The 24,960-nt window shown below is 48.8% G+C and overlaps 1 protein-coding gene across 1 annotated transcript; it reads left to right on the forward strand.

The window, feature by feature from the left end:
* The first annotated feature begins 387 nt into the window (after positions 1 to 387).
* LOC125085189 (olfactory receptor 287-like) lies at positions 388 to 1,557 on the forward strand. The gene is made up of 2 exons (XM_047703451.1): positions 388 to 483; positions 597 to 1,557. The coding sequence occupies exon 2, from the start codon at positions 603 to 605 to the stop codon at positions 1,536 to 1,538; it is 936 nt and encodes a 311-aa protein (XP_047559407.1). The 5' UTR covers positions 388 to 483; positions 597 to 602; the 3' UTR covers positions 1,539 to 1,557.
* The last annotated feature ends 23,403 nt before the right edge of the window (positions 1,558 to 24,960 follow it).

Below are 24,960 nucleotides of genomic sequence, written 5' to 3' on the forward strand. Positions count from 1 at the left end.
CCCCCCCATGACAGAGTCTAGAGTAAGGGCCCCCCCCCAGGTGACGGAGTCTAGAATGAGGAAGTGCCCCCCCATGACAGAGTCTAGAGTAAGGGCCCCTCCCCAGGTGACAAGGAGTCTAGAATGAGGAAGTGCCCCCCCATGACAGAGTCTAGAGTAAGGGCCCCTCCCCAGGTGACAAGGAGTCTAGAATGAGGAAGTGCCCCCCCATGACAGAGTCTAGAGTAAGGGCCCCCCCCAGGTGACAAGGAGTCTAGAATGAGGAAGTGCCCCCCCATGACAGAGTCTAGAATAAGGACCACCCCCACCCCCAGGTGACGGAGTCTAGAATGAGGAGATGTCCCCCCCTCCCCAGGTGGCCAGCAACTGATAACCTGGGTCCAGTGTCCTGAGCCACTTCCCCCAAGAGGGCGAGGTCCCCAGTCCACTCGCTGGCACCCACTGGGACCCTAGGCCTGGCTGGAGTCCCGGGACATAGACAAGGTGAGGAGACCCAGAGAGGGGGGACAGGGCGGCCCCTCCGTTCCTGGGCCTCGGGTGGGGGCCTGGGGTGGGAGGTCCCTCTCACTGGCCCGTGGCGGCCTGTGTCCCAACAGCGGCTCATGGCCTGGGGCGGCGGCCGGAACCTCTCCGCGCAGGGGCCGTTCATCCTGCTGGGCTTCCCGGGGCCGCAGGGCCTGCGCGCGGGGCTCTTTGCGCTCTTCCTGGTCGCCTACGCGCTCACGGTGGCCGGGAACCTGGCCATCATCGCGCTGGTCGGCGCGCACCGGCGCCTGCAGACGCCCATGTACTTCTTCCTGTGCAACCTCTCCTTCCTGGAGATCTGGTTCACCACGGCCTGCGCGCCCAAGACCCTGGCCACGCTGGCCCGGCGCGGCTCAGCCATCTCCCTGGGCGGCTGCGCGGCGCAGATGTACTTCGTCTTCGCGCTGGGCTGCACCGAGTACTTCCTGCTGGCCGCCATGGCCTACGACCGCGCGCTGGCCATCTGCCGGCCGCTGCGCTACCGCAGCCTCATGACGCCCGGCCGCTGCGCGCGCCTGGCCCTGGGCTCCTGGCTGGGCGGCTTCTCCGCCATCGGCGTGCCGGCCGCCCTCATCGCGCGCCTCTCCTTCTGCGGCTCCCGCGTCATCAACCACTTCTTCTGCGACATCGCGCCCTGGATCGTGCTGGCCTGCGGCGACACGCGCGTCGTGGAGCTGGTGTCCTTCGGGATCGCCTTCTGCGTTATCCTGGGCTCCTGCTTCATCACGCTGGTCTCCTACGCCTGCATCATCGTCACCATCGTCGGGATCCCCTCCGCAGCCGGGCGGCGCCGAGCCTTCTCCACCTGCTCCTCCCACCTGGCTGTGGTCCTCCTCTGGTACGGCTCCACCATCTTCCTGCATGTGAGGACCACGGTGGAGAGCTCCCTGGACCTGACCAAGGTGGTCACCGTGCTCAACACTGTGGTCACCCCGGTGCTGAACCCCTTCATTTACACCCTGAGGAACAAGGACGTCAAGGAGGCTCTGTGGAGGTGGGTGCAGGGGAAGTGAGCCCCTGGGAGACCCACAGGCAGGACCGGGCCATCTGGCCATCCCCTGTGTGGGAGCCATTTCTCAGCATCATCGTCTCTGTCCGGACTGAGAACGGCACCCTGATATCACAGGGTGGTGAGGGGCTCTGGGGTGGCAGGGGGCTTTGGGCTGGGTGCTTGGCAGTGTGGAGGGCCCCCCATCCCATCCTGGCCTCACCGGGTTCCCACCCCTCTCACAGGCCTTGCCTGGGGGTGCTCAGCCCCTGGAGTTCCAAACCCAGATTCTGGAAGAGCAGTGGGGACGAACCGCCCAGAAGAATCGCTGCATGAAGTTGCCATTAGTCACCGCCCAGCAGGTACTGGGCACCAGACCAGCCCGTGGGCCCCCAGCCTGGTCTGGGTCTTGGGGGCTGACAGCTGTCTTGTTAGTGAGGGGTGGAGTTTCCCCCCACTGCCAGCACCTGTGGTGTCCTGAGTGTTTCCTCCTTGGTGGTGGGGGACGTTTGACCTTGCAGAGAATCCAGAGAGATGCTGCGGGAACCTGGCAACCTTTGAGAGCCACCTGGAGTCAGTGTGTGGCTTTGTCTCCGAGCATGCCCACCAGGGCTCCTGCTGGGGTCTGCACTGTGGGGGGCACAGGTGTCACAGGGAGGGAGCGGGGCTCGGTTCGGCCTCTGAGTGTGTAGTCTCGTGACGTCCTCCGGGTCCAGAACCTCTGTGAGAGGCCTGGTCTGGCCCCACAGCCCATCGTTACTTGGGCTCCAAGCCTCTGCCAGCATGGCTTGGGCAAGTCGGAGGACTCTGACATCTGGCTCTTCATCTACGAGCAGAGACTGACTGTCGTGTCATGAGCCGTGAGGGTGCATGACTCAGTGCGGCCAAAGTACTCAGCACAGGGTCTGATGGGAGCGAGTGCTCAGGAGATGCCGCTGTTACTGTCGTCCCCACACGCAGCAGACATGACCGTCGCCCCCTTTCCACTGCACACACAGGCCAGGCAGAACCGACAAAAGCCGTGCCCAGGGGTTCTGGTGAGTGCTCACTCTCCATGGTAACCCAGCGCCCAGAGCAGAGCTGTGCCCACAGGTGCCGGCCAAGACCGGCTCAGTGGGCTGAGGGGCCGTGTCCCCCCAGTGGGGGTCCCGTATACTCTCTGTCTGACGTGTACACTCCGTCCTCCATAGCTAACGACGCTCTGAAGTCTGTGCTTTCGTGAAGTTATTTTCTAGACAGTGAATTGAAGTGTCTATGTGACATCTGCTCGTGGCTTTGCTAGAGGGGTGAGGACATTAGAAATACTTCATGTCATTATGGCGAGTCGCCCTGGATCTCATAGTGACATAGACCCCGGGTGTCCCCTGCAGGGGGAAGCCGGCCTGGGGCAGGGCAGGGAGGGAGGGAGGGAGGCAAAGGCCCTGTAACTTTATATTCTGTGGCACCAGGGCCCAGAGACCCTGCGTGACCCCTCAAGGCCACGTGGATGGGGATCAGCACGGCCAGAAACCACGGCGGGCCACCAGCCGCTGACTTGGAAGTGACCTTGCCGTCTCCTCCACACTTCAGTGTAGACTCCTCTCTTTGGAGACTGAGGCCATGGGTGGTCCCAGGATGGGCGACCTTGAGGGGTGCCAGTGGGGGGATCCACCGGACTCTTCTGCTTCCTGCTCCTCCATGGGCCCTGCCCCCGACCCCCACCCCCTGGTGCCGTGTCCTCAGCTAATCGTTCTCCAGGGGCCCCTCTGTGCAGGGGGGTAGAGGGTGGGCCTTCCCTGTCCCCACGTTGGCCCAGGTGAGGGCCCCGGGGCATCAGCTCAAGATGAGGAATTAGGTAGCTAATCCCCCTGAAGGGGATGCTTTTTTTTTTTAATTAAAGGAGAATTTCAGGCCGATATCCCTGATGAATATGGATGCCAATATTCTTAACAAGATCTTAGCTGATAGGATCCAACAGGACATTAAAAAGATTATCCACGGGGCGCCTGGGTGGCTCGGTGGGTTGGGGCCTCTGCCTTAGGCTCAGGTCATGGTCCCGGGGTCCTGGGATCGAGTCCCGAGTCGGGCTCTCTGCTCAGCGGGGAGCCTGCTTCCCCTCCTCTCTGCCTGCCTCTCTGCTTACTTGTGATCTCTCTCTCTGTAAAATAAATAAAATCTTTAAAAAAAAAAAAAAGATTCTCTACCCTGACCAGGTGGGTTTATCCCTGGGATGCAAGTCTGGTTTGACATTCGCAGATCAATCTGTGTGATACAGAAAGTTCTAAATTAAAAATTTTTTATTTTGGGGCACCTGGGTGGCTCAGTGGGTTAAGCCTCTGCCTTCGGCTCAGGTCATGATCCCAGGGTCCTGGGATCGAGCCCCACATCGGGCTCTCTGCTCCGCGGGGAGCCTGCTTCCTCCTCTCTCTGCCTGCCTCTCTGCCTACTTGAGATCTCTGTCTGTCAAATAAATAAATAAAATCTTTAAAAAAAATTTTTTTTTATTTTATTTAAACTCAATTACCATAGTGGACTATTGGTTTCAGGGGTGGTGGTCAGTGACTCGTCAGTCTTAGATCACACCCAGTGCTCACCGCACCCCGTGCCCCTCTTATGCCCATCCCCCAGTTAGCCCATCCCCCACTCCCTCCCCTCCAGCAAACCTCAGTCTGTTCCGTAGAGTTAGGAGTTTCTTTTTTTTTTCTTTTTTTAAGATTTTATTTATTTATTTGACAGACAGAGATTACAAGCAGGCAGAGAGGCAGGCAGAGGGAGAGAGAGGAGGAAGCAGGTTCCCCACCGAGCAGAGAACCCGACATGGGGCTCGATCCCAGGACCCTGGGATCATGACCTGAGCTGAAGGCAGAGGCTTAACCCACTGAGCCACCCAGGTGCCCCTAGAGTTAGGAGTTTCTTATGGTTTGTCTCCCTTTCTGATTTCATCTTATTTTATTTTCCATCCCTTCCCCTATGATCTTCCATTTTGTTTCTTAAACTCCACATATGAGTGAGCTCATATGATAACTGTCTTTCTCTGACTGACTTATTTTGCTCAGCATAATTGTGGACATTGCTGCTATAAACATTGGGGTGCACATGCCCCTTCGGATCACTACATTTGTATCTTTAGGGTAGATACCCAGTAGTGCAAGTGCTGGGTTAGGGCAGCTCTATTTTTAACTTTGTGAGGAACCTCCATGCTGTTTTCCAGAGTGGCTGCACCAGCTTGCGTTTCCACCAGCAGGAAATGCCATCTGTCCCTCTCCTTTCTTGCTCTCTTTTGTGACGGTTTACTGTGAGTGCGGGGCCGCCCTGTAGCTGGTCGCAGGGTGGGGCGGGTGGGGGCTTCTTTGCCTTCCTCGGCCTGGGAGGGTGTAGAGCCCTTCAGGGCTTTCCCACGGGGAGAGGGTGTGCAGTGCGTACTGGGGACAGGGAGGGGGCTCCGGCTGGGGCATCTCGGTCAAACTTTGGACCTCCCGGCCAATGTGGTGGTCGTGGTGAGGCTCGTTGGCTGTTGGGAGGATGGGACTCACACCAGCAAGGTGCTCCAGAGCATTAAGGGTTAAATGGTCTTTGTGTAGCCTTTTAAAAAAATTTTTAATTTATTTTTAAAATTTCTTTCCAGTGTTCCAGAATTCATTGTTTATGCACCACACCCAGTGCTCCGTGCAGTCCGTGCCCTCAATACCCACCACCAGGCTCACCCATCCCCTCTCCCCCGTCCCCTCCAAAACCCTCAGTGTGTTCCTCAGAGTCCTCAGTCTCTCATGGTTCGTCTCCCGCTCCGGTTTCCCCCAACTCCCTCCTTGTGCTGCTTTTGTGACACGTCAAGTCACACCAGAACAAGACTGCCTCGGACCTGGTCTGGACAGACCTTCCTTAGGAAAGTTTGGGTTTCAAAATGGGCATCCAGAAAGATGCAGGGGCACAAGTTAGAGCAGCTCTTTGAACATCCAGTTTGAACGTTGTGCTCTTTGAATTATGATGTTCACGTGTAAGCCTCGGTCTGAGTCCTGCCCACGCTCGCCTGGGAACCTGCCCACACGGGCTTCCTGGCTCTCTGGGGCAGAACTGCAGGTCCTCTGAGCCTGGCCGGGCGTGGCTCTGAGGGTTCCTGGGTCCTCCATAAGTCAGTAAAGAACCAGCTTTTAACACTTCCTGCTCTTTCATCCTCTCCTTTCAAGGGAAAAATTTTAAAGGATTTTTAAAGTAATAGGCTTTATTATTTATTTATTTATTTTTTTAAGATTCTATTTATTTATTTGAGAGAGAGAGAAATCACAAGCAGGCAGAGAGGCAGGCAGAGAGAGAGGAGGAAGCAGGCTCCCCGCTGAGCAGAGAGCCCGATGCGGGGCTCGATCCCAGGACCCCGAAATCATGACCTGAGCTGAAGGCAGAGGCCTTAACCCACTGAGCCACCCAGGCGCCCCTAAAGTAATAGACTTTAAGAGCACTTTTAGGCTTATAGAAAACTGAGCAGAAAGTAGAGTTCCCATTTACCCCTCCCCCGCTTGTCCTTAGTACCGTGTTGCATTAGTGGGGGGTAACTTTGTTGCGCTTAATGAGCCAATGTTAGTACATTAATATTAGCTAAAGTCTGTAATTCACATCAGGGGCCACTCTGACTAGTATACCTTCTGTGGGTTTTGACAAATGCGTATGCAGTGTATCCACCATTACGGTATCCTACGGAATCATTTTACTGCTCTAAAGATCCCGTGTTCCGCGTGCTCATCCCTCCTCTTCTCCTTCCTGACCCTGACGACATCTGATCTTTTTGCCTTCTCTATAGTTTTATGACATATCATTGGGTTGTATGGTATGGACCGTTTCCAGATTGACTTCTTTCCCTAAGCAACATGCATGTAAGTTTCCTCCAGCTCTTTTTGGTGACTTGATAGCCCATTTCTTTTTTATTACAGAGTAACATTCCATTGTCTGGTTGGATCACTGTTTATTTACCTGTTCATCTATTGAAGGACATCTTGGCTGCTTTCAGATTTTAGCAATTACGAATAAAGCCGTTATAAACATTCAAAGGTAGGTTTTTGTGTGTATTTATGTTTTCAACTTATTTGGGTAAGTACCCAGGAGTGTGATTGCTGGACAGCAGGGTAAGACCATGTTTAATAATATAAGAGCCCGGCCAACTGTTTTCCAAAGTGGCTGCGCCGTCTTGCGCCCCTTCCAGCAGTGATCGAGAGCTCTGCCCGGCGCATCTTTGCCAGTGTTTGCTGTCGTCAACCATCCTACCAGGTGTGTATGGTATCTCATGGTTGTTTTAATTGGCAGTCCTTAATAAGCATCTTTTCATATGCTTATTTTCCATCTGTATCTCTTCTTTGGTGGGGTGTCTGCTCATTTTTAATTGGGTTCTTGTTTTATTTTTTTAATAGCCAATTTATTTTTTTATTGTTATTTTTTCATTTTTTAAATTGTGTTCAGTTAGCCACTGTATAGTACATCATTACTTTTTGATGTAGTGTTCAGTATTTCATTACTTGCATATAACACCCAGTGCTCTTCACATCACGTGTCCTCCTTAATGCCTGTCACCCGGTCACCCCATCGCCTCCCCCCCCTCCCCTCTGAAACCTTCAGATAGTTTCTCGGAGTCCAGAGTATTTCACGGTTTGTCTGATTTCTCCCCCTTCAATTTTCCCTCCCTTCCCCTGTGGTCCTCCACACTATTCCTTACGTTCCACATGTGAATGAAAGCATATGATAACTGACTCTCTCTGCTTGACTTATTTCACTCAGCAAAATCTTCCCCAGTCCCGTCCACGTTGATGCAAAAGTTGGGTATTCATCCTTTCTGATGGCTGCGTAATATTCCATTGTGTATATGGACCACATCTTCTTTTTTTTTTTTTTTAAGATTTTATTTATTTATTTGACAGACAGAGATCACAAGTAGGCAGAGAGGCAGGCAGAGAGAGGGGGAAGCAGACTCCCCGCTGAGCAGAGAGCCCAATGTGGGGCTCGATCCCAGGACCCTGGGATCATGACCTGAGCCGAAGGCAGAGGCTTTAACCCACTGAGCCACCCAGGCACCCTGGACCACATCTTCTTTATCTAATATCTGTCGATGGACATCTCAGCTCTTTCCATAGTTTGGCTATTGTGGATGTTGCTGCTATGAATGTAGGGGTGCATGTGACCCTACTTTTCACTACATCTGTATCTTTGGGGTACAAACCTAGAAGTGCAATTGCTGGGTCATAGGGAAGCTCTATTTTTATCATCTTGAGGAAACTCCACACTGTTTTCCAGAGTGATTGTACCAGCTTGCATTCCTACCAATAGGGCAAGAGGATTCCCCTTTCTCCACATCCTCACCAACATTTGTTGTTTCCTGCTTTGTTAATTTTGGCCATACTAACTGGCATAAGGTGGTATCTCATTGTGGTTTTGATTTGTATCTCCCTAATGGCTGGTGACATTGAACATTTTTTCATATGCCTTTTAGCCATTTGTATGTCTTCTTTGGAGAAGTTTCTGTTCATGTCTTCTGCCCATTTTTTGACTGGATGTTTTCTTACTGTTGAGTTTTAAGTGTCCTTTTAATATTTTGGATACAAGTCTTTTATCTGATATGTGTCTTTTGCAGAAATTTTAATTTTAATGAAGTCCAACTTACCGACTTTTTCTCTCATGGGTTTTTGGTGTTGTACCTAAAAAAGTCATCATCAAACCCAAGGCCACCTTGACTTTCTCTTATGTTACCAAACGGAAGTTCTATAGTTTTGCACTTTACATTTAGTTCTAGGATCTGTTTTGGATTAATTTTTTGGGTAAAAGTTGTAAGGTCACTATCTACTTTTTTTTTTTTTTTTTTTTTTTGCATGTGGACATCCAGGTGTTCCAGCACCATTTGTTGAAGAGAATGTCCTTTCAATTTAAGAAACAAACCAGATGAACACAGGGGACGGGAAGGAAAAATAAGACAAAGTCAGAGAGGGAGGCAAACCATAAGACACTATTAATCATAGGAAACAAACTGAGTGTTGCTGGAAGGAGGGGGGTGGGAGTATGGGGCGACTGGGGGGCATTAAGTAGCACTTGACGGACTGAGCACTGGGTGTTCTATGCAATTGACGAATCACTAAATTCTACCCCTGAAATGAACAGTACACTATATGTTATTTAAATTGAATTTAAATTTAAAAAATAGGGGAAAAAGAAAAGACTGTCCTTTCTCCATTGTAATGTCTTTGCTTCTTTGTCAATAATTAGTTGCCTGTGCTCACATGGGTTTGTTCTGTTTCACTGATCAATTAGTCTGTTCTGTCACCAGTGCTAAGCTGGCTTGATGACTGTAACTTTACAGTAAGTGACGTCACGTAATCTCAGTCTTCTCACTTTGTCCTTCTTTTAGTATTGTGAGGGCTAAATTTTAGAATCAGTTTGTTGATATCTGCAAGTTAACTTGGTGGAATTTTGATTGGGATTGCTTTGAATTTATAAATAAAATTGGGATGAATTGACATCTTAATAATACTGAGTCTTCCTATACACCAGTATGGAACATCTTTCCATTTATTTAGATTTTCTTTGATTTCTTTCTTTGGAGTTCTCTATTCTTTTCTCATGTAGAACTTACATGTATTTTGTTTGATTTATACCTTAGTATTTAATTTTTGCCAATGTAAATGCTATTGTGTTTTAAATTCTATTTGTTTATTGCTGAGATATTGGTAATATATAAAAGCAACTGACTTGTACATTGAACTTATATTTTGCACCCTTGTTGGAATTACTTATTAGTTACAGGAGTTTTTTGGTCTTTTTTGGGGGGGATTTTCTACATAGACAATCATGTCATCTGAGAACTTGAATTTTCTTTCTTCCCTTTCAATGTGTATACTTTTATTTCCTTTTCTGGTCTTATTACATTAGCTCAGTCTTTCAGTGTGATGTTGAATGTAAGTAGCAAGATGGGATATCCTTGCCTTTTCCCAGTCTCAGGAGAGAAAGCATCTAGTTTCTCATCAGACATTAGCTGTAGGTTTTTTTTTTTTTTTAAAGATTTTATTCATTTCATTTGACAGACAGAGATCACAAGTAGGCAGAGAGGCAGGCAGAGAGAGAGGAGGAAGCAGGCTCCCTGCTGAGCAGAGAGCCCGATGTGGGGCTCGATCCCAGGACCCTGAGATCATGACCTGAGCCGAAAGCAGAGGCTTTAACCCACTGAGCCACCCAGGTGCCCCGTTTTTTTTTTTTTTTTTTTAATAAATTGTTCTTTATGAAGTTTATCAAGTTTTGTAGACTTTTTTTAAAAAAAATTTTATTTATTTATTTGACAGAGAGAGATCACAAGTAGGCAGAGAGGCAGGCAGAGGTGGAGGGGGAAGCAGGCTCCCCGCTGAGTGGAGAGCCCGATGCGGGGCTCGATCCCAGGACCCTGAGATCATGACCTGAGCCGAAGGCAGAGGCTTAACCCACTGAGTCATGCAGGCACCCAAGTTTTTTAGACTTTTTTAAAAATCAAGTTTGAAAGTACTTTTATAAAAGATTTCACACCTTAAAAGCTATAAGCAAATGTGAGTATCAGGAAATATTAAAATAGGCTGCATTTTTAAAATGCCTTTTTGATATCATATATAAGCATATGTATACATAGAATAAAAATTCGGGGGTATGTAGACTTGAGTTTATAAAAAATATTCCTGGGTTATTGGAATACTGATGATACATATAAATGCTATATATATATATATATATATATATATACAAATATAATTTAATTATTAATTTTTAACACCATTTCAGATTTCCTTGTGAATATTTTGTGAATATTTAAGTAATAAATAAATAAGTGAATATGAAAATAAAAATAATCAAGTTTATCCATTCCTAGTTTGCTGAGTTTTCATCATGAATGAGTGTTGGATTTTCTCAAATGATTTTTCTTTATCTATTGATATGATCATGTGATTTTTCTTCTTAGCCCTTAGATGCAATGGATTACATTAATTGATTTTCACAGGTCTCATCTTATATACCTGGAACAAATCCCACCTGATTGTGGTGTATAATTTTTTGAAAGAAATTGTTGGATTTATTGGGTCATATATTTTTGAGGGTTTTTATATCTGTGTTCACAAGAGATTTTAATCTGTAGTTTTTCTTTCCTGTAATGTCTTTGTTTGGTTTTGGTATTAGGGTAATGCTGGATTTATAGAATGAGTTAGGAAGTACTCCCTCTGCTTCTAGTTTCTGGAAGAGCTTTAGAGAGCTGGTATCTTTTCCTTCTTAAGTGTTTGGTAGAACTTAAGAGTGAAACCATCTGGATCTGGGGCTTTTTCTTCTTGAAGGTTATTAATTAGTGGTTCAATTTCTTTAATAGATATATGAAGTTTTTTAAGGGGACAAATAACGTTACTTTTTTCCCTTATTAGTAAAGCATATATGCTCATTGTAAGGGCGGTCAAGAAATAACCACATTTGAAATACTTTTCTAAGTATATTCTCACTCTTATAAAAATATTATCACAGGACATCAAAGTTTGAAACCTTAATTTCCATTTAATATATGAATATATGTATTTTCATATCAACAAATAAGAGTTCTAAGTCTTATTTTTAAATTAGCTGTCTTTCTAGTAAGTCGATACCATCATTTATTTCACCAACTTCCTACTAATTGGCACTTAGTGGATCTCAGTATTTTCCCTTATGGACAATACTGCAAAGAATGAGCCTGAACGAGCCTCTTTGGACCTCCTGCTTGATTCTTTGACACATTCCTGCCAAATAGCATCAGGAGGCTGTGCCGGTTTATACCCCACAGTATGAGGTCTGTTTCCTATGCTGTTGACCTGGTGAATGTGAGCAGCAGGAACTCCTTACGTGTGGCCTGGTCATTACATTTTGTAGATAATTTCATGCCCACAGCTTCGCTGAAAAGTAGGCCAGGCAAGTTTACCATCTTGTTTTGCACACAAGGTAAGTCAAGCGGAGGCCAGCACAGCCAGCCAGTCTGCAAAGTTGCACCCAGACCTTCCCCATGAGGCTTCACCCCCTAGCTTACTATCCCTCCTTCCTCCAGAAAACAAACAAACTTAGTTAAAGTTCAAACAGTTAAAAACACAGGGAAAGTGAAACCTTCCCTTTGGTGCTTCTCCTGGTTCTCAGCCTCTTTCCTGATGCACTGCTGTTTGCAGCTCTGCCGAGCCCATGGGAGAATCTCTTCCCTCTGATCTGCCATTCTTGGATGCCCACTAAGCCCACACAGACAGCTGAAGTCTTTTCTGATGAGCTGTCATGTTACCCAAGGCCTGGGTCCCCTTTATTCTGTCCCTCATCTCTCCACCCCCTGGAGAGCCCCCCAGGGATGGACAAGCCCTTGTGAGGAGGGAGGTCATCCAGGTCCTGTCTGGTGCATGAATCCTTGCACGCACCCCCCACACCTCGCCTGTTCTTACTGTGCCTCTGAGGTCTAGTTATATTGCAGGGTCTATCTTCTGACCTGTCTCCTCAAGTGTCACCACTGACCCTAGTGGTTTTTCAGCTTCTTTCTGTTCACTGATTGCTCCCAACACCTAGTGTTCCCTTCTTGTGGGATTACTTGTCCAGCTACCTGGTGATGTGTCCAGTTGGATTTCAGATCCACAGGTCAAAAATGTAATTCTCTTCTCTCAAACTGGCTTATTTGTCTGTACTTCCAGTCCTCATGGCAGCAACCATGGAGCATGGGACTCTCCACTGTCTCATAAAGTGTTTTGGTGTCTTGCTGTGTTCCAGGTGCTGATTGGGTCCTGGGGAGACACCAGAAACACATTAGGTCAGGCTCTTGCCTTTTGAGACATATTTGTAGGCCATTAGGACAGACTGTGGAAGGTGACCAAGACTGACAAGGCTAAGTTGCCATGGGGACTCCAACCTCAGCTGGGAACACTAGGGAGTGTGACACTCAAGCTGAGGCTGGAGGGGGCGCACAGATGACCAGTAGGTGATGAGAGCGTCCTAATAACCTCCACACGTGTCTGTGCCCAACTTCACCACAAATAGGGTGCAGGCACCATTGCAGTGCCATGTAATGGGATCACAGCAGGGAGACCAAATGACATTGGGGACTGGCCAGCAGCATCTGAATGTGGGCAGAACTCACAGCTCCACCTGGAAGCTTCCTGTGTCGGGAGGGAGAAGTGAGTGAGGTCCAAAGGAACCTGAATTTTAGAAATTGCTCTGAGCTTGGTCTGGGGAAGACTGGGACTCCAGCATCATCAGGGGGAACATAAAGGTGTGGTGGCAATGTGAGACTGGGGGCAAGCATTTGGGATGGAGATCTGAGGGGTGGGGACATGCCTGATGTAGACTGAGGAGGGGAGGAGTCCAGATGGTTCTTGGGTCACTGGCTGGGTACTGGTGGGTGGCTCCAAACGTTCTGAAAAACCCATCCTCTCTTATCACCTTGGCCATCCCAGTATGGACACACAGATGGTGGTGTGGCTGTTCTGAGACCTGGCTCCTCTCTTTGGTTTGTGTTTTCTCATTGATCTGTGTTCTTGTTGTGCTGTTCCCACTCTCAGGGACACCATTTCCTCTTGTGCAGATTCAATGTTCTTTTCTAGGGTTCAGCTCTTGGGTGGCCTTCTATGTGCTCCCAGGAGCCCCATGTCCATTGTCTGGGCACCCAAGGCAGCCCCAAAGCCTCACGGTCAGCTGCCCCTCATCCGCATCAGGGCTACTCATGCTTATGGCATGCCTCCTGCCTCTAGGATACCCTGAAGTTGGACCTGTGGCTGCAGAACTCCACTGGCTTTTGAGGAACTCCCTACCCAGGTGAAACTTGGTGACCCAGGTCTTGAGTTGGGACTCATTGCCTTGTGGACCTATGTCTAGACTTGGTTTCTGTTTGAATCATCTGGTTAGGATGGCTGTCTCTGAGCCTGTGCTTAAAGCCCACTCTCCTCTAAGCTGTTTGGGTGACTCCTGACTCCATCTCAAGCCACCTTTTCCTGGCAAAAGGAAGTCACAGTGTTTGTTTATCAGTGTTGATTCCTCCTGTGAGCTCCTTGAGAGTAGAGGCCAGTGGCTCTTATTTGTGTCTGTACCATCAACACTCTCACCTGCTCATTCACCAGCCCAATTACTCGCTTTCCACCCATCCATCCATCCACTCACCATATTTCCATCCACTCATCCATCTACCATCCATCCATCCATCCATCCATTCATCTACCTACCCACTTGTCCACGCAGCTATCTGTCCACCATCCATTCACACATTCATCCTTTCATCCATCCACCCATCTGTTGATCCACCTGTCCACCCACCCATGCTCTCCTCTTCCATTTTTTTGAGTCTTTCCCTTTCCCCTCCACCCTTTCCTCTTCTACAGGGAAGGAGCGTTTCTGGGGTGTTTGAGAAACAGCTGTGGAGCTTGTGTGTCTGGAGTGAGGTGATAGAAAGATATGGCAAGAGAAGATGACATCAGGTTGGAGGAGACCCAGGTTATGTAAAACCTTGCAGGTCCTGATGAGGACCTTAACTGTGATTTGAAAGGGTTGGGAACCTTTAAGTATTATGAGTGGAGGGGTGATGAGCTCCATCTCGCATTTGGAAGGACCCCTTGGCAACTGTGTTGGGGAGACACTATAGTGTAGAGACAGGGAGCCCAGTTGGGAGGCCATTTCAATAACCCAAGTGTGAGGTGGTGGTGATGGCAGCAGTGAAGGAAGAAGCCAGTGGGGTCTAGATACATTCTCAGAGTAGATCCAATAGGGCAGCTGATGGGATATGAGGAAAAAAGAAGGACCAAGAATGACTCAGGGTTTTGGCCTGAGCAACTAGAAGATGGATTCCATTAATAGAGATGGAAAAAGCTATAGATAGAACAAGTTTTGTTGGGGCGTACTTAAGGGTTCTACTTTGGACACATTATGTCTTTGAGGTGAGGAGACATCTGAGTGGAGTTGGTCAGTGAGCTTCTGGACACAGGTCTGGACTTCAGGGAGAACCTGGGCAGTGGCACTTACTTGAGAATGTTGCTGTGGAAGTCACAAGAATGGTTAAGACCTCAAAGAAAGAGCTAGAGAGAGAAAAGAGAAGTTGGATGATGAGCCTGAGCCCTCTGATGCTAAGAGATCAGGAACGTGATGGCACCAGCCTAAGAGACTGGGAAGGGCTTGCGCCAGGAAGGTGGAGAGCCAGCTGCTGCAGACGGCGCCTTCCCATCCTCAGTTGCCAGGCATCTTCAGATCGCGGCTTGGCATGTTTTCCCCCTGCAAGGAGCTGAGGTGTGGTGACAGCTCTGCCCCTCCTGGGCTTTTCTCCAACACAGCTCAGTTCCTGCAGCTGAACTGAGCCCCTGCTCAGCCTCTGGCCCTTCCCTGACCCGCTTCACCCAAGGGAACGTATTTTAGTTTGAGCCCTGTTTCTGAGAATAAGTTTGTGTTCTTTGGGCACTTGGGGAATCATTCATAAACCTCATGGCACCCAAATTGATAGTTTACAAAGACTCCAGGCAACTTTGGTGGGAGAAGTTTTACGAGCTGGGAGACCAAAGTGCTCTCTTCCCAGGGGCATCATTAAAAGGAGGTCAGGCAGGGCTGCGGCAGGCTGAGCAGCCGCCTGGGGGAGGTGCCTTGCCAGGCCCCAGGCAATGAGAAAGCTGGGGGGTTGTGGCTCGTTAGGCTCAGGGAGAGTCAGGCGGGGACTCCAGGGCATCATGGGGGGGATGACGTCTCTCCCAGTCACTAACCCCAGCAGATTCACTCAGAGGAGTTCAGCTCAGAGGAGTCAATTAGTTTCAACAAGCAATTATGTATGTGGCTCACAAGCTCCCGAGAGCTGTGGTGACTGCCGCACGGGAGCTGGAGCCAGGAGGGAGGGCAGGAGCAGGACGGCGTTGAATGGGAATCTCCTGCATGAGGTTTCCACCTTCTGAAGTTTGACCGGGGCTGGGGGGCCATGGGAGATGAGGTGTGCTGACTGCTTCCCGGCCTCAGCAGACTTTGGATTCCCTGGTTTCCGTGGAATTTTCCTGCAAGGAGCCTGGTGCCGCGCAGTTCTGACAGGGTCTGTGGGCTGCACCAGAGACTCACGCGGCGTGACCGTGACATGTAAACACTGGTGTGCTGCAGATCACGCCGGGGGCCCACTGTCCTCCACCTGGGGCCGGAACACAGACCGGCCGTGCAAACGGCTGCTGGGCCTCTCATTTTGTAGAGTGTTGGTTTTCAACCATTTCTGTATTCTCTCACTATCTATATTTCAAAGGGATTAGACTTTTGTGGTGTGTCAAATTTTTGATTTGTAGTAGGCTATATGTTGTGAGCAAGTATGTGACAACACAAAAATTTGATAGTCCTTGTGTCTGTTTATTTTTATTTATTTATTTATTTTTTAAAAATATTTTTATTTATTTATTTGACAGAGAGAGATCACAAGTAGGCAGAGAGGCAGGCAGAGAGAGAGAGGAGGAAGCAGGCTCCCTGCGGAGCAGAGAGCCCAACACGGGGCTCAGTCCCAGGACCCTGGGATCATGACCTGAGCCGAAGGCAGCGGCTTTAACCCACTGAGCCACTCAGGCGCCCCTGTTTATTTTTTATATTGAGATATAACTGACACATAACATTGTATTCAGTTCAGGCATCCAGCATAATGACTTACCTCCGTATAGACTGAGAAATGATCACAATAAATTTAACTGACATCTGTCAGCACGCATAGTTACAATTTTCCCCTTATGATTAGAACTTTTAAGATCTACTCTCTTAGCAATTTTCTTTTTAATTAATTAATTATACATTATGTTCATTAGCCAACATGTAGTAATTCTCAAACGTAAAACATAGTATCATTAACTGTGCATTACATCCAGTGTGCAGAATTTTGTGAATCACACAATGAGTACACGGAGATGCCCACATTTGAAGTGGACGGATCGATGAGTTTCTGGCAACGGCACACGTCAAAGAAACCAATGCCCGGTCTAGAACCAGACATGCCGGAACCCCACAGCCCCACACGCCCTTCCTCCCACAGCTCCCAAAGGTAACCGTGGTCTTCACCACCTGCCACCACAGATTAGTTTCACCTGTTTTTTGTATTCATGTAAGTGGAACCACACAGAGTGTGCTCTCGTGTGCTTGGTGTTTCACTCAAGGTCCTCTCGTGTCTCACGATGTCGTATGCAGTGGCAGTTCATGAGTTCTCACAACTCATCCACTCGGCTGTTGACGGACATTTGGGCTGGTTCTGTCTTTTGGTCATTGTGAGTAATGCTGCTCTGACGATTCTCATACACGTCTTTTGGGGAGAATATGCAAGCGTTTCTTTTGGGTATAAATACAAGAGTGGAATTGCTGGGCCATAGGTCTGTGTCTGTTCAATTTTACCAGGCAACAGTCTTTCTTTCTTTTTTAGGTATTTATTCATTCATTTATTTTAGAAAGCAAGAGAGAGCACACATGCAAGCACGAGTGGGAGGAGAGGGGCAGAAGAAGTGGGGAGAGAAAATCTCAAGCAGACTCCACGCTGAGTGCAGAGCCCAGCGTGGGGGTCGATCTCATGACCCTGAGATCATGACTTGAGCCAAAATGAAGAGGTGGATGCTTAACGGATGGAGTCACCCTGGTGCCCCAACCACAGTCTTTCTGGACGATTGCCCACTGTGCAGTCCCTCAGGAGTGTGGGGCGCTCTGCAACCTTAGTGTTTTCTGACTTCGCTTTAGCCATCCTGGAAGATGTATCCCATATGGTCTCAACTTACATTTCCTGGTGACGAGGAAGCTGGGCATTTCTTCATGCTCATTTGCCATGGAGATGTGAGTCAGGTCTCTCTTGATCTTGGATTTGAGAGAGCAGGATAGGGCCTCCGTGGGAACCTGTTTACCACACTGGACCACGGGGCTGCGTTCAGACGCTTCTGGGGAAGCCCAGCTGTTGCACACCTGTGTCACCTTGGAGGCAGTGGACGAGGCCAGCACCTCTGTCCCCAGCACATCCCCTGAAGCCTTCCTGTTTGAAGTGCACGTGGTTGGCGAACAAGTCCTCTTAAATCTGAGGAAATGTTGGGTGGGGCCACAGCATTGCTGTGGGCGTCTCTGCACCAGAGGCTGGGCGTCACTGCTCACTGGAGCAGCACAGCCTTGGCCAGGAGCTGGGATGGGTCCTCCCTGCAGTGGCTCCACCGTCATGCCCCACCTGCACAGTGGGAGTGACCGCCATGCCTGCCCTGTGGCACCGGGGGGACTGGGCGCCCCCTCATTTGTCCTATGAGCAGCACACAGTGGGGATAGAATTCCCTTTTGGTGGTGGGTACTAAGGAGGGCACGTGTTGCATGGAACCCTGGGTGTGGTGCATCAACAGTGAATCTTGGAACACTGCATCAGAAACTAATGGTGTATTTTATGGAGACTGACATGACACAATAAAAATTTTTAAAAAAGAAAGAGTTCCCCTTTGGTTGAAGAGACTCGTGGTCACGTGGTGACCGTGGGCCTCTGCTCACCTCCCTTCCCCCACCTGAGCGAAACGACTCAGCCTGGCAGCTGTGAAGGGAAGCAGCCACCATGGCGGGTGGGCCAAGAGTGTCTTCTGCAGGGTGCTCATGGGCGGACCAGCTGTTGGGCTCTTTGTGCTCCGGGGCTGCTGTCCACCACGATTTCTATTCTGGGGACCAGGCTGCTGTCCACCACGATTTCTATTCTGGGGACCAGGCTGCTGTCCACCACGATTTCTATTCTGGGGACCACTGAGCTGCTCTGAGTACACAATTCTTTCAGAAAATGTTCCTTTTGGCGTAAAGCATCCTGTATGATTGCTACCTTAGTCACTGATTCATTCCTGCTGATGTGAACAGAGCGCCTGTGTGTGTGCAGTGTGCCTTTGCTCGGCCAGCAGAGCATGAGCCCCTGGCTGGTGGGTTGCCGATGTGGCTGGGACCCCAGGCCACAGGTGCGCCGGCTAGCTGGGTCCCGAGAGGCGGAGGGGGAAACCCCGCTTGTCCCCTGCTGCTTTGATATCGGCTTCTATACCGTCCATATGACGTGGCGGTCACTTAGTCCTCCAGTGGCTCTGCGCATGAGCCACCTCGGACCTCAGCAGCTTGTCTGGAAACCAGCACAGCAGTATCTTACAAAGTGACCACCTCATACACTTGCCAGGTGGCCCAGCATTTCCGTCGCCTGGAGTTGACTCAGGAGAAGCGGGACGGCATGTCCGCACGGAGACATTCTAAGTGTGTTCATAGCAGTGTCGTTCATGATAATCCCAAACGGAATGTGACCCAGGGTCTGTCCCACGGAGGACATTCACGTTGTGGGTTAGCGCCCAGGAGCAGGCCGAAACGAGGTGATCATACACGCCTGACGGAACCCAGACACATGGCGTGGAGCGAAGGGGCGCGCCGGACTGCAGGCCTCAGGGGCTGCCCGCCAGGAGAGGCAAACCGGAGTGCCGCGGGGCTGCTTAGCGGAGGAAGCGGGTGTGCCTGGGGCGCTGGTGGCCTCACTGTCGTTGCGGGCGGCTACCCCCATGCCTCAGGCTCCAGGCTTTCCGGGAGGGATTTTACCGTAAGAAAGGTGGCGCAGGACTAAACGCCTCAGTGGCTTGAGATCATCGATCAAGCACAAGCCCTCTCTTGCCCCTCTGGAGGCGGTGGCCGCACCGTGCTCAGGCTTGGCGGCGCTCCCTGAGGCGTCTGAGGATAGCCGTGGGCTGGCCGGGCGCTCGCCCGGGCTTGGGGATGGCCTCACTCTCTCTGAAGACGTTTGTGACCCAGAGCTCTGAAGGGCTGGATGAGGGCGGGTGGCTGCTGAGAGGACTTCTGTCGTTCCTTCTGTGACCGCGGTGCCTCACGCTAACTGGTGTCAGCGCCGGGATCCATTCCTCCGCCTCGGTGTCTGAACTGCCGCATGCGCCACCGAGTGTCGCTGGTTAGTATTTTGTTGAGGGTTTTCCTGTCTATGTTCAATAGGGATCCTGGCCTGTGTTTTTCTTTCCTTGTGGTGTCTTTGGAATTGGCATCAGGGTAACCCTGAAATGTATGTGGAAGCACGGAATGCTTCCGTGCTTGAGCGATCTTGAGAAGGAAGAAGGAAGCTGGAGGCATCGCATGTCCTGGCTCACGAATACACGACGGAGCCGCATGAACAGCGCGGTCCTGGTCACGCTGGGCTGCAGAGCAAGAGAACAGTGCAGAGGACGTGGAAGCAAAGTCGTCCGCACACAGGCGGCTGGACGGGTCCGCAGTGTGGCAGGAACACACCTGGGGGAGGACAGCCGCTTCAACAAAGGGTTTTGGGAAACAAGATCCACACACACAAGACTGAAGTTGGATCCTGTTTCACACGGTGCCTGTGCAGGAGCCTCAAGTGGATTAAAGATTTAACTGCAGGACTTGAGACTCTGACCCCTAGAAGCGAACACTGGGGGGAACTTCATGACGTTGGTCTCGGCATGACTTCTTGGACACAGCAACAGCAACAACACAAACAACGAAAACCAGAAGTAGAGGAGTGGGATGACACCAAGCAACAAGCTTCTTAAAATATTTTATTTAAATTCTATTTAGTTAACCTGTAGATGCTGTTTTATTAGTTTCAGAGGTAGAGGTCACTGATTCATCAATTGCACACAACACCCGCTGCTCGCTACATCACGTGCCCTCCTCGTGCCCCTCCCCCAGCAATCCTCAGTTTGTTTCCTGGAGTTAAGGGTCTCTTATGGTTCGTCTTTCTCTCTCTGTTTTCTTCTTGTTTTATTTTCCATCCCTTCCCCTATGATCTTCTGTTTTGTTTCCGAAACTCCATGTATCAGGGAGATCATATGGTAACTGTCTTTCTCCGATTGACTTATTTCACTCAGCATGATACCCTCTAGCTCCATCCGCGTCGTCGCAAATGGCAAGATTTCATTCTTTTTGGTGGCTGCATAGTATTCCATTTTGTTTATACACCACATCTTATTTATCCATTCGTCTGTCGATAGACATCTGGGCTCTTTCTATATTTTGGCTGTTGTGAATGTTGCTGTTACAAACATGGGGTGCACGTGTCCCTTTGAATCACTATGTTTGTATCTGTATCCTTTGGATAAATACCCAGAGTGCAATTGCTGGGTCATAGGGTAGCTCTATTTTTAACTTTCTAAGGAACCTCCCCTCTGTTTTCCAGAGTGGCTGCACCATCTTGTGTTCCCACCAGCAGTGTCAGAGGGTTCCCCTTTCTCTGCGTCCTCGCCAACATCTGTCAAACAGCAGGCTTCTGAACAGCAAAGGAAACAGTTAACAAAATGAAAAGGCAACCAATGGGAGAAACACCTACAGACTATATATCGGATAAAAATTCAATATCCAAAATAGGTAAGGAATGTATACAATTCAGTTGCAAAAGCCAAACAAACCCCCGCCCCCCAAAACCTGATTAAAAATGGGCAGAGGACATGAATTGACATTTTTTCGGAAGAAGACCTGCAGATTGTCAACAGACACATGCAAAGAGCCCAACGTCACTCATTGTTAGGGAGATGCAGATCAGAGCCATAACGAAATACCGCCTCCTGTTGCCAGGGTGTCTGCTATTAAAAAAGCAAACTAAGTGTCGGTGAGGTCATGGAGAAGAAGGAATCCTTGTGCACTGTTGGTGGGAATGTAAATTGGTGCAGCCACTGTAGAAAACTATTCTCAAAAAAATAAAAAGAAAGAACTACTGTAGGACCCCGCAATCCCACTTCTGGTGTGTATCTGAAGGCAATGACTGTTTGCATCTCCATGTTCATTGCAATAGTAAAGACACAGAAACAACCCAAGTGTTTGTCAACAGATGAATGGATAATGAAGACCGGTGTATACACCCACACGCACACACACATATATAATGCACACATATACACACTCTCACACACATATAACACACATGTATACACATATGACACACACACATATAACACACACAATACACATGTATACACACTTACATATAATAACACTTATACACACATACAACACACACATAATGCACATGTACACACACGTATACACACGTATACACACACATATAATACACACATATATGCACTTACACACATAATACACACAATACACATGTATACACAATTATACACATACATATAACACACACATAATACACATGTATACACACATATACACATATAATACACATGTATGCACTTATATGCAATATAATATGCACTTGCACATATATAATACACACTTACACACACATATAATACACACACATACTCGGTCACACACACATATAACCCACACATACACACGTATAATACACACAACAAACACACATATACAATACACATGTATACACATGTATACACACATAATACACATATATACACACATATATAATACACGTGTATACACAAATAACACATGCACATATACACATATGCACATATATAATACACATGTACACACACATATACACACATATACTACACATGTATACATACTTATATGCACACATACAATAAACATATATACACACACTTATATACACACACACACACAGTGGAATATTATTCATCCCTAAACAAGAAGACAATCCTGCCATCCATGACAGCATAGGCGAACCCAGAGGACATCATGCTAAATTAAATAAGCCTGACGCAGAAGGCCAAAAACTGCATGATTCCATTTACATGAGGCACCTGGAAGAGTCAGATTCCTAGAGACAGAGTAGAATGGTGGTTGCCAGAAGCTGGGTGGTGATCTCTAGATTGGTTGTAGAGAAAAACATTACACCTCACATTATCCTGCTATGAAATTTCTTCCTAGTAATACAACTTCATCGTTATCAACAAGTTCTACTTTTGTTAAAATTTGCCTTTTAGTCCCCTCCTCTGTAATTTGAATACAAGCTTTAAAAAAAAGGAATTTTAAAAGGTTTAGCAGTGAGAAGGGCTTGGGTACAAATCTGGCTGATAGTTTTCTGGGCAAAAGACCTCTAGACCGCTGAGTGAACCCAACTCTTCTCCAGTTTACTTTTATTAATGTTTTGAGGACAACAAAGTGCTTGGGAGTGGATGGGAACCAGCCACTACGCAAAGGGGATTGGGATGTCACTCCTGTGATATGTTATGTGAGACCCCATGAGTCTGACCGTGCTGGCCTACAGTGGGAGGGCCTGTAGGGGCCACCTGGCAGGGATCTCTTCCCGGAAGTCCTACAGTTGTGAGGAGATGAACTCTGCCGAGAGAGCTTGGAAGTGGGTCCCTCCCCAGTTGAGCCTCCTGTGGAACGCGCCCCAGCTGGCATCTGCCTGCAGTCCGGCGAAGACCCAAGCAGAAGGGCCACAGAAACCACGAGCTAATAAACAGTTCTGTGCTAACCTGTGATGACTTGTTACACAGCAACAGGGAACACAGATGATCCAGGGAAGGACAGTGCAGAGTAAGGCTGGAAATGTTTCTAAAATAAGCAGTTCCAGGAAAGGCATAAGCAGGTTTTCTCTGAATAACCTGAGACTAATTAGCGCCTTTGCAGGCTACTCACGGGCTCTTGGTCACAGACAGATGGTCTGGGGGGCAGAAGCTGTCCCCAGGCCACACTCAGGAACTTCTCAGACGCTCCTGTAAAGCCTGGACCAGCTGATTCCCAGTGTCCTCAGGAGTGGCAAGTACCCACCTAAGACTGTGACTGACTTTTTAGGAAAACTGGCCACAGTTGCCGTGTGGGCGCGATCCTCCTCGCGTAGAGGCGCTGGGACGGCGGACTTTTCCGGCACCTTGAAGGCGCCGACTTCCACAGTTACCGCTGGAAACTCCGCGGTTCCCCCTTAATGTCCAGTTCGCTACTGTATGGTGCATCGCCGGTTTCCGATGTGTTCAGTGATTCGATGGTCTCGCGTAGCAGCCGGCGTTCGTCACAACTGGGCCCCGGTTACCCCGTTCCCCACCCCCCCAGCAGCCCTTAGTTTGGTTTCCAGAGTTCAGAGTCTCTCATCGTTTGTCTCCCTCTCTGATTTCTTCCCAGTTTTCCCTCCTTCCCCTGTGGTCCTCTGAGCTATTCCTTGTGTTCCTCAAATAAGTGAAACCTTATGATAATTGTCTTTCTCTGCTTGACTTATTTCAGCATAATCCCCTTCCGTCCCGTCCATGTCGATACAAATGGTAGATGGTCGTCCTTTCTGATGGCTGAGGAATACTCCATTGTGTGTATGGACCACGTCTTCTTTATCCATTTGTCTGTTGAAGGACAGCTCAGCTCCTTCCACAGTTTGGTGACTGTGGCCATTGCTGCTATAAACGTTTGGGTGCAGGTGACCCTTCTTTTCACTGCATCTGTATCTTTGGGGCAAATACCCAGCAGTGCAAATGCTGGGAGGGGGGCAGGGCTGGCTCAGCACCGCAGGCCTAGGGAGACTGGCCTCCTGACGCTCACACAGGAGTAGCGGCTTCTTCCTTCTCTGCTGCAGTGGCCCCTAACTTCACAGTGTGCAAAAGAAAGGAGTAGCCACTAGAAATACCCTAGTTGTAGGGTAGTTCTACTTTCAACTTTTTGAGGAATCTCCACACTGCTTTCCAGAGTGGCTGCACCAGCTTGCATTCCCGCCAACAATGCAGGAGGTTCCCCTTTCTCCGCATCCTCGCCAGCAGCTGTCATTTCCTGACTTGTTAATTTTGGCCATTCTGACGTGTGTGAGGTGGCATCTCACTGTGGTTTGATTTGTATTTCCCTCATGCTGAGTGATGTGGAGCATTTTTTCATGTGTCTGTTGGCCATCTGGATGTCTTCTTTGGAGAAGTTTCTGTTCATGTCCTCTGCCCATTTTTTGACTGGGTTATTTGTTTTTTTGAGTGTTGAGTTTGAGAAGTGCTTTATAGTTAGTTTCTGGTTCCCTAGGAAGACATCTGCCTTTTTCCTGGTTGCTTTTTGAAAGTTTTTTTTTTTTTTTTAAAGATTTTTTATTTATTTATTTGACAGAGAGAGAGAGATCACAAGTAGGCAGAGAGGCAGGCAGAGAGAGAGAGAGGAGGAAGCAGGCTCCCCGCTGAGCAGAGAGCCCGATGCGGGACTCGATCCCAGGACTCCGAGATCATGACCTGAGCCGAAGGCAGCGGCTTAACCCACTGAGCCCCCCGGGCGCCCCTGCTTTTTGAAAGTTTTTCTCTGTCTTTGATGTCATGTGCTTTTAGTATAATATGTCTGGGTGTCATCTGTCTTAGTTCTGCTCAACATTCATTGACTTTTATTGAATCTATAGATTTCTCTTGTTTATTAGTTCTGGAATATTCCCAATCACAGTCTTATCAATCTTGCTGTATCTGGGGACGAGCCTTTTCTGAAAAGGGTCAGAGAGTATGTGTTTGGCTTGCAGGTCTAACCCTTCCTGCCCCCCCCCCCCCCCCCCCGCCAAAAGCATCGCAGGCAACCCTGGTCTGCCGTCACTGGTGATCAGTCTGCATTTTCCAGGTTTTTAGGTGTCACATTTTTCCCATTGGACATGGTTTCTCTGAGACCACCTATGTCGTCTG

Source organism: Lutra lutra, chromosome 14, assembly GCF_902655055.1.
Source record: "Lutra lutra chromosome 14, mLutLut1.2, whole genome shotgun sequence".
Lineage (NCBI taxonomy): Eukaryota > Metazoa > Chordata > Mammalia > Carnivora > Mustelidae > Lutra > Lutra lutra.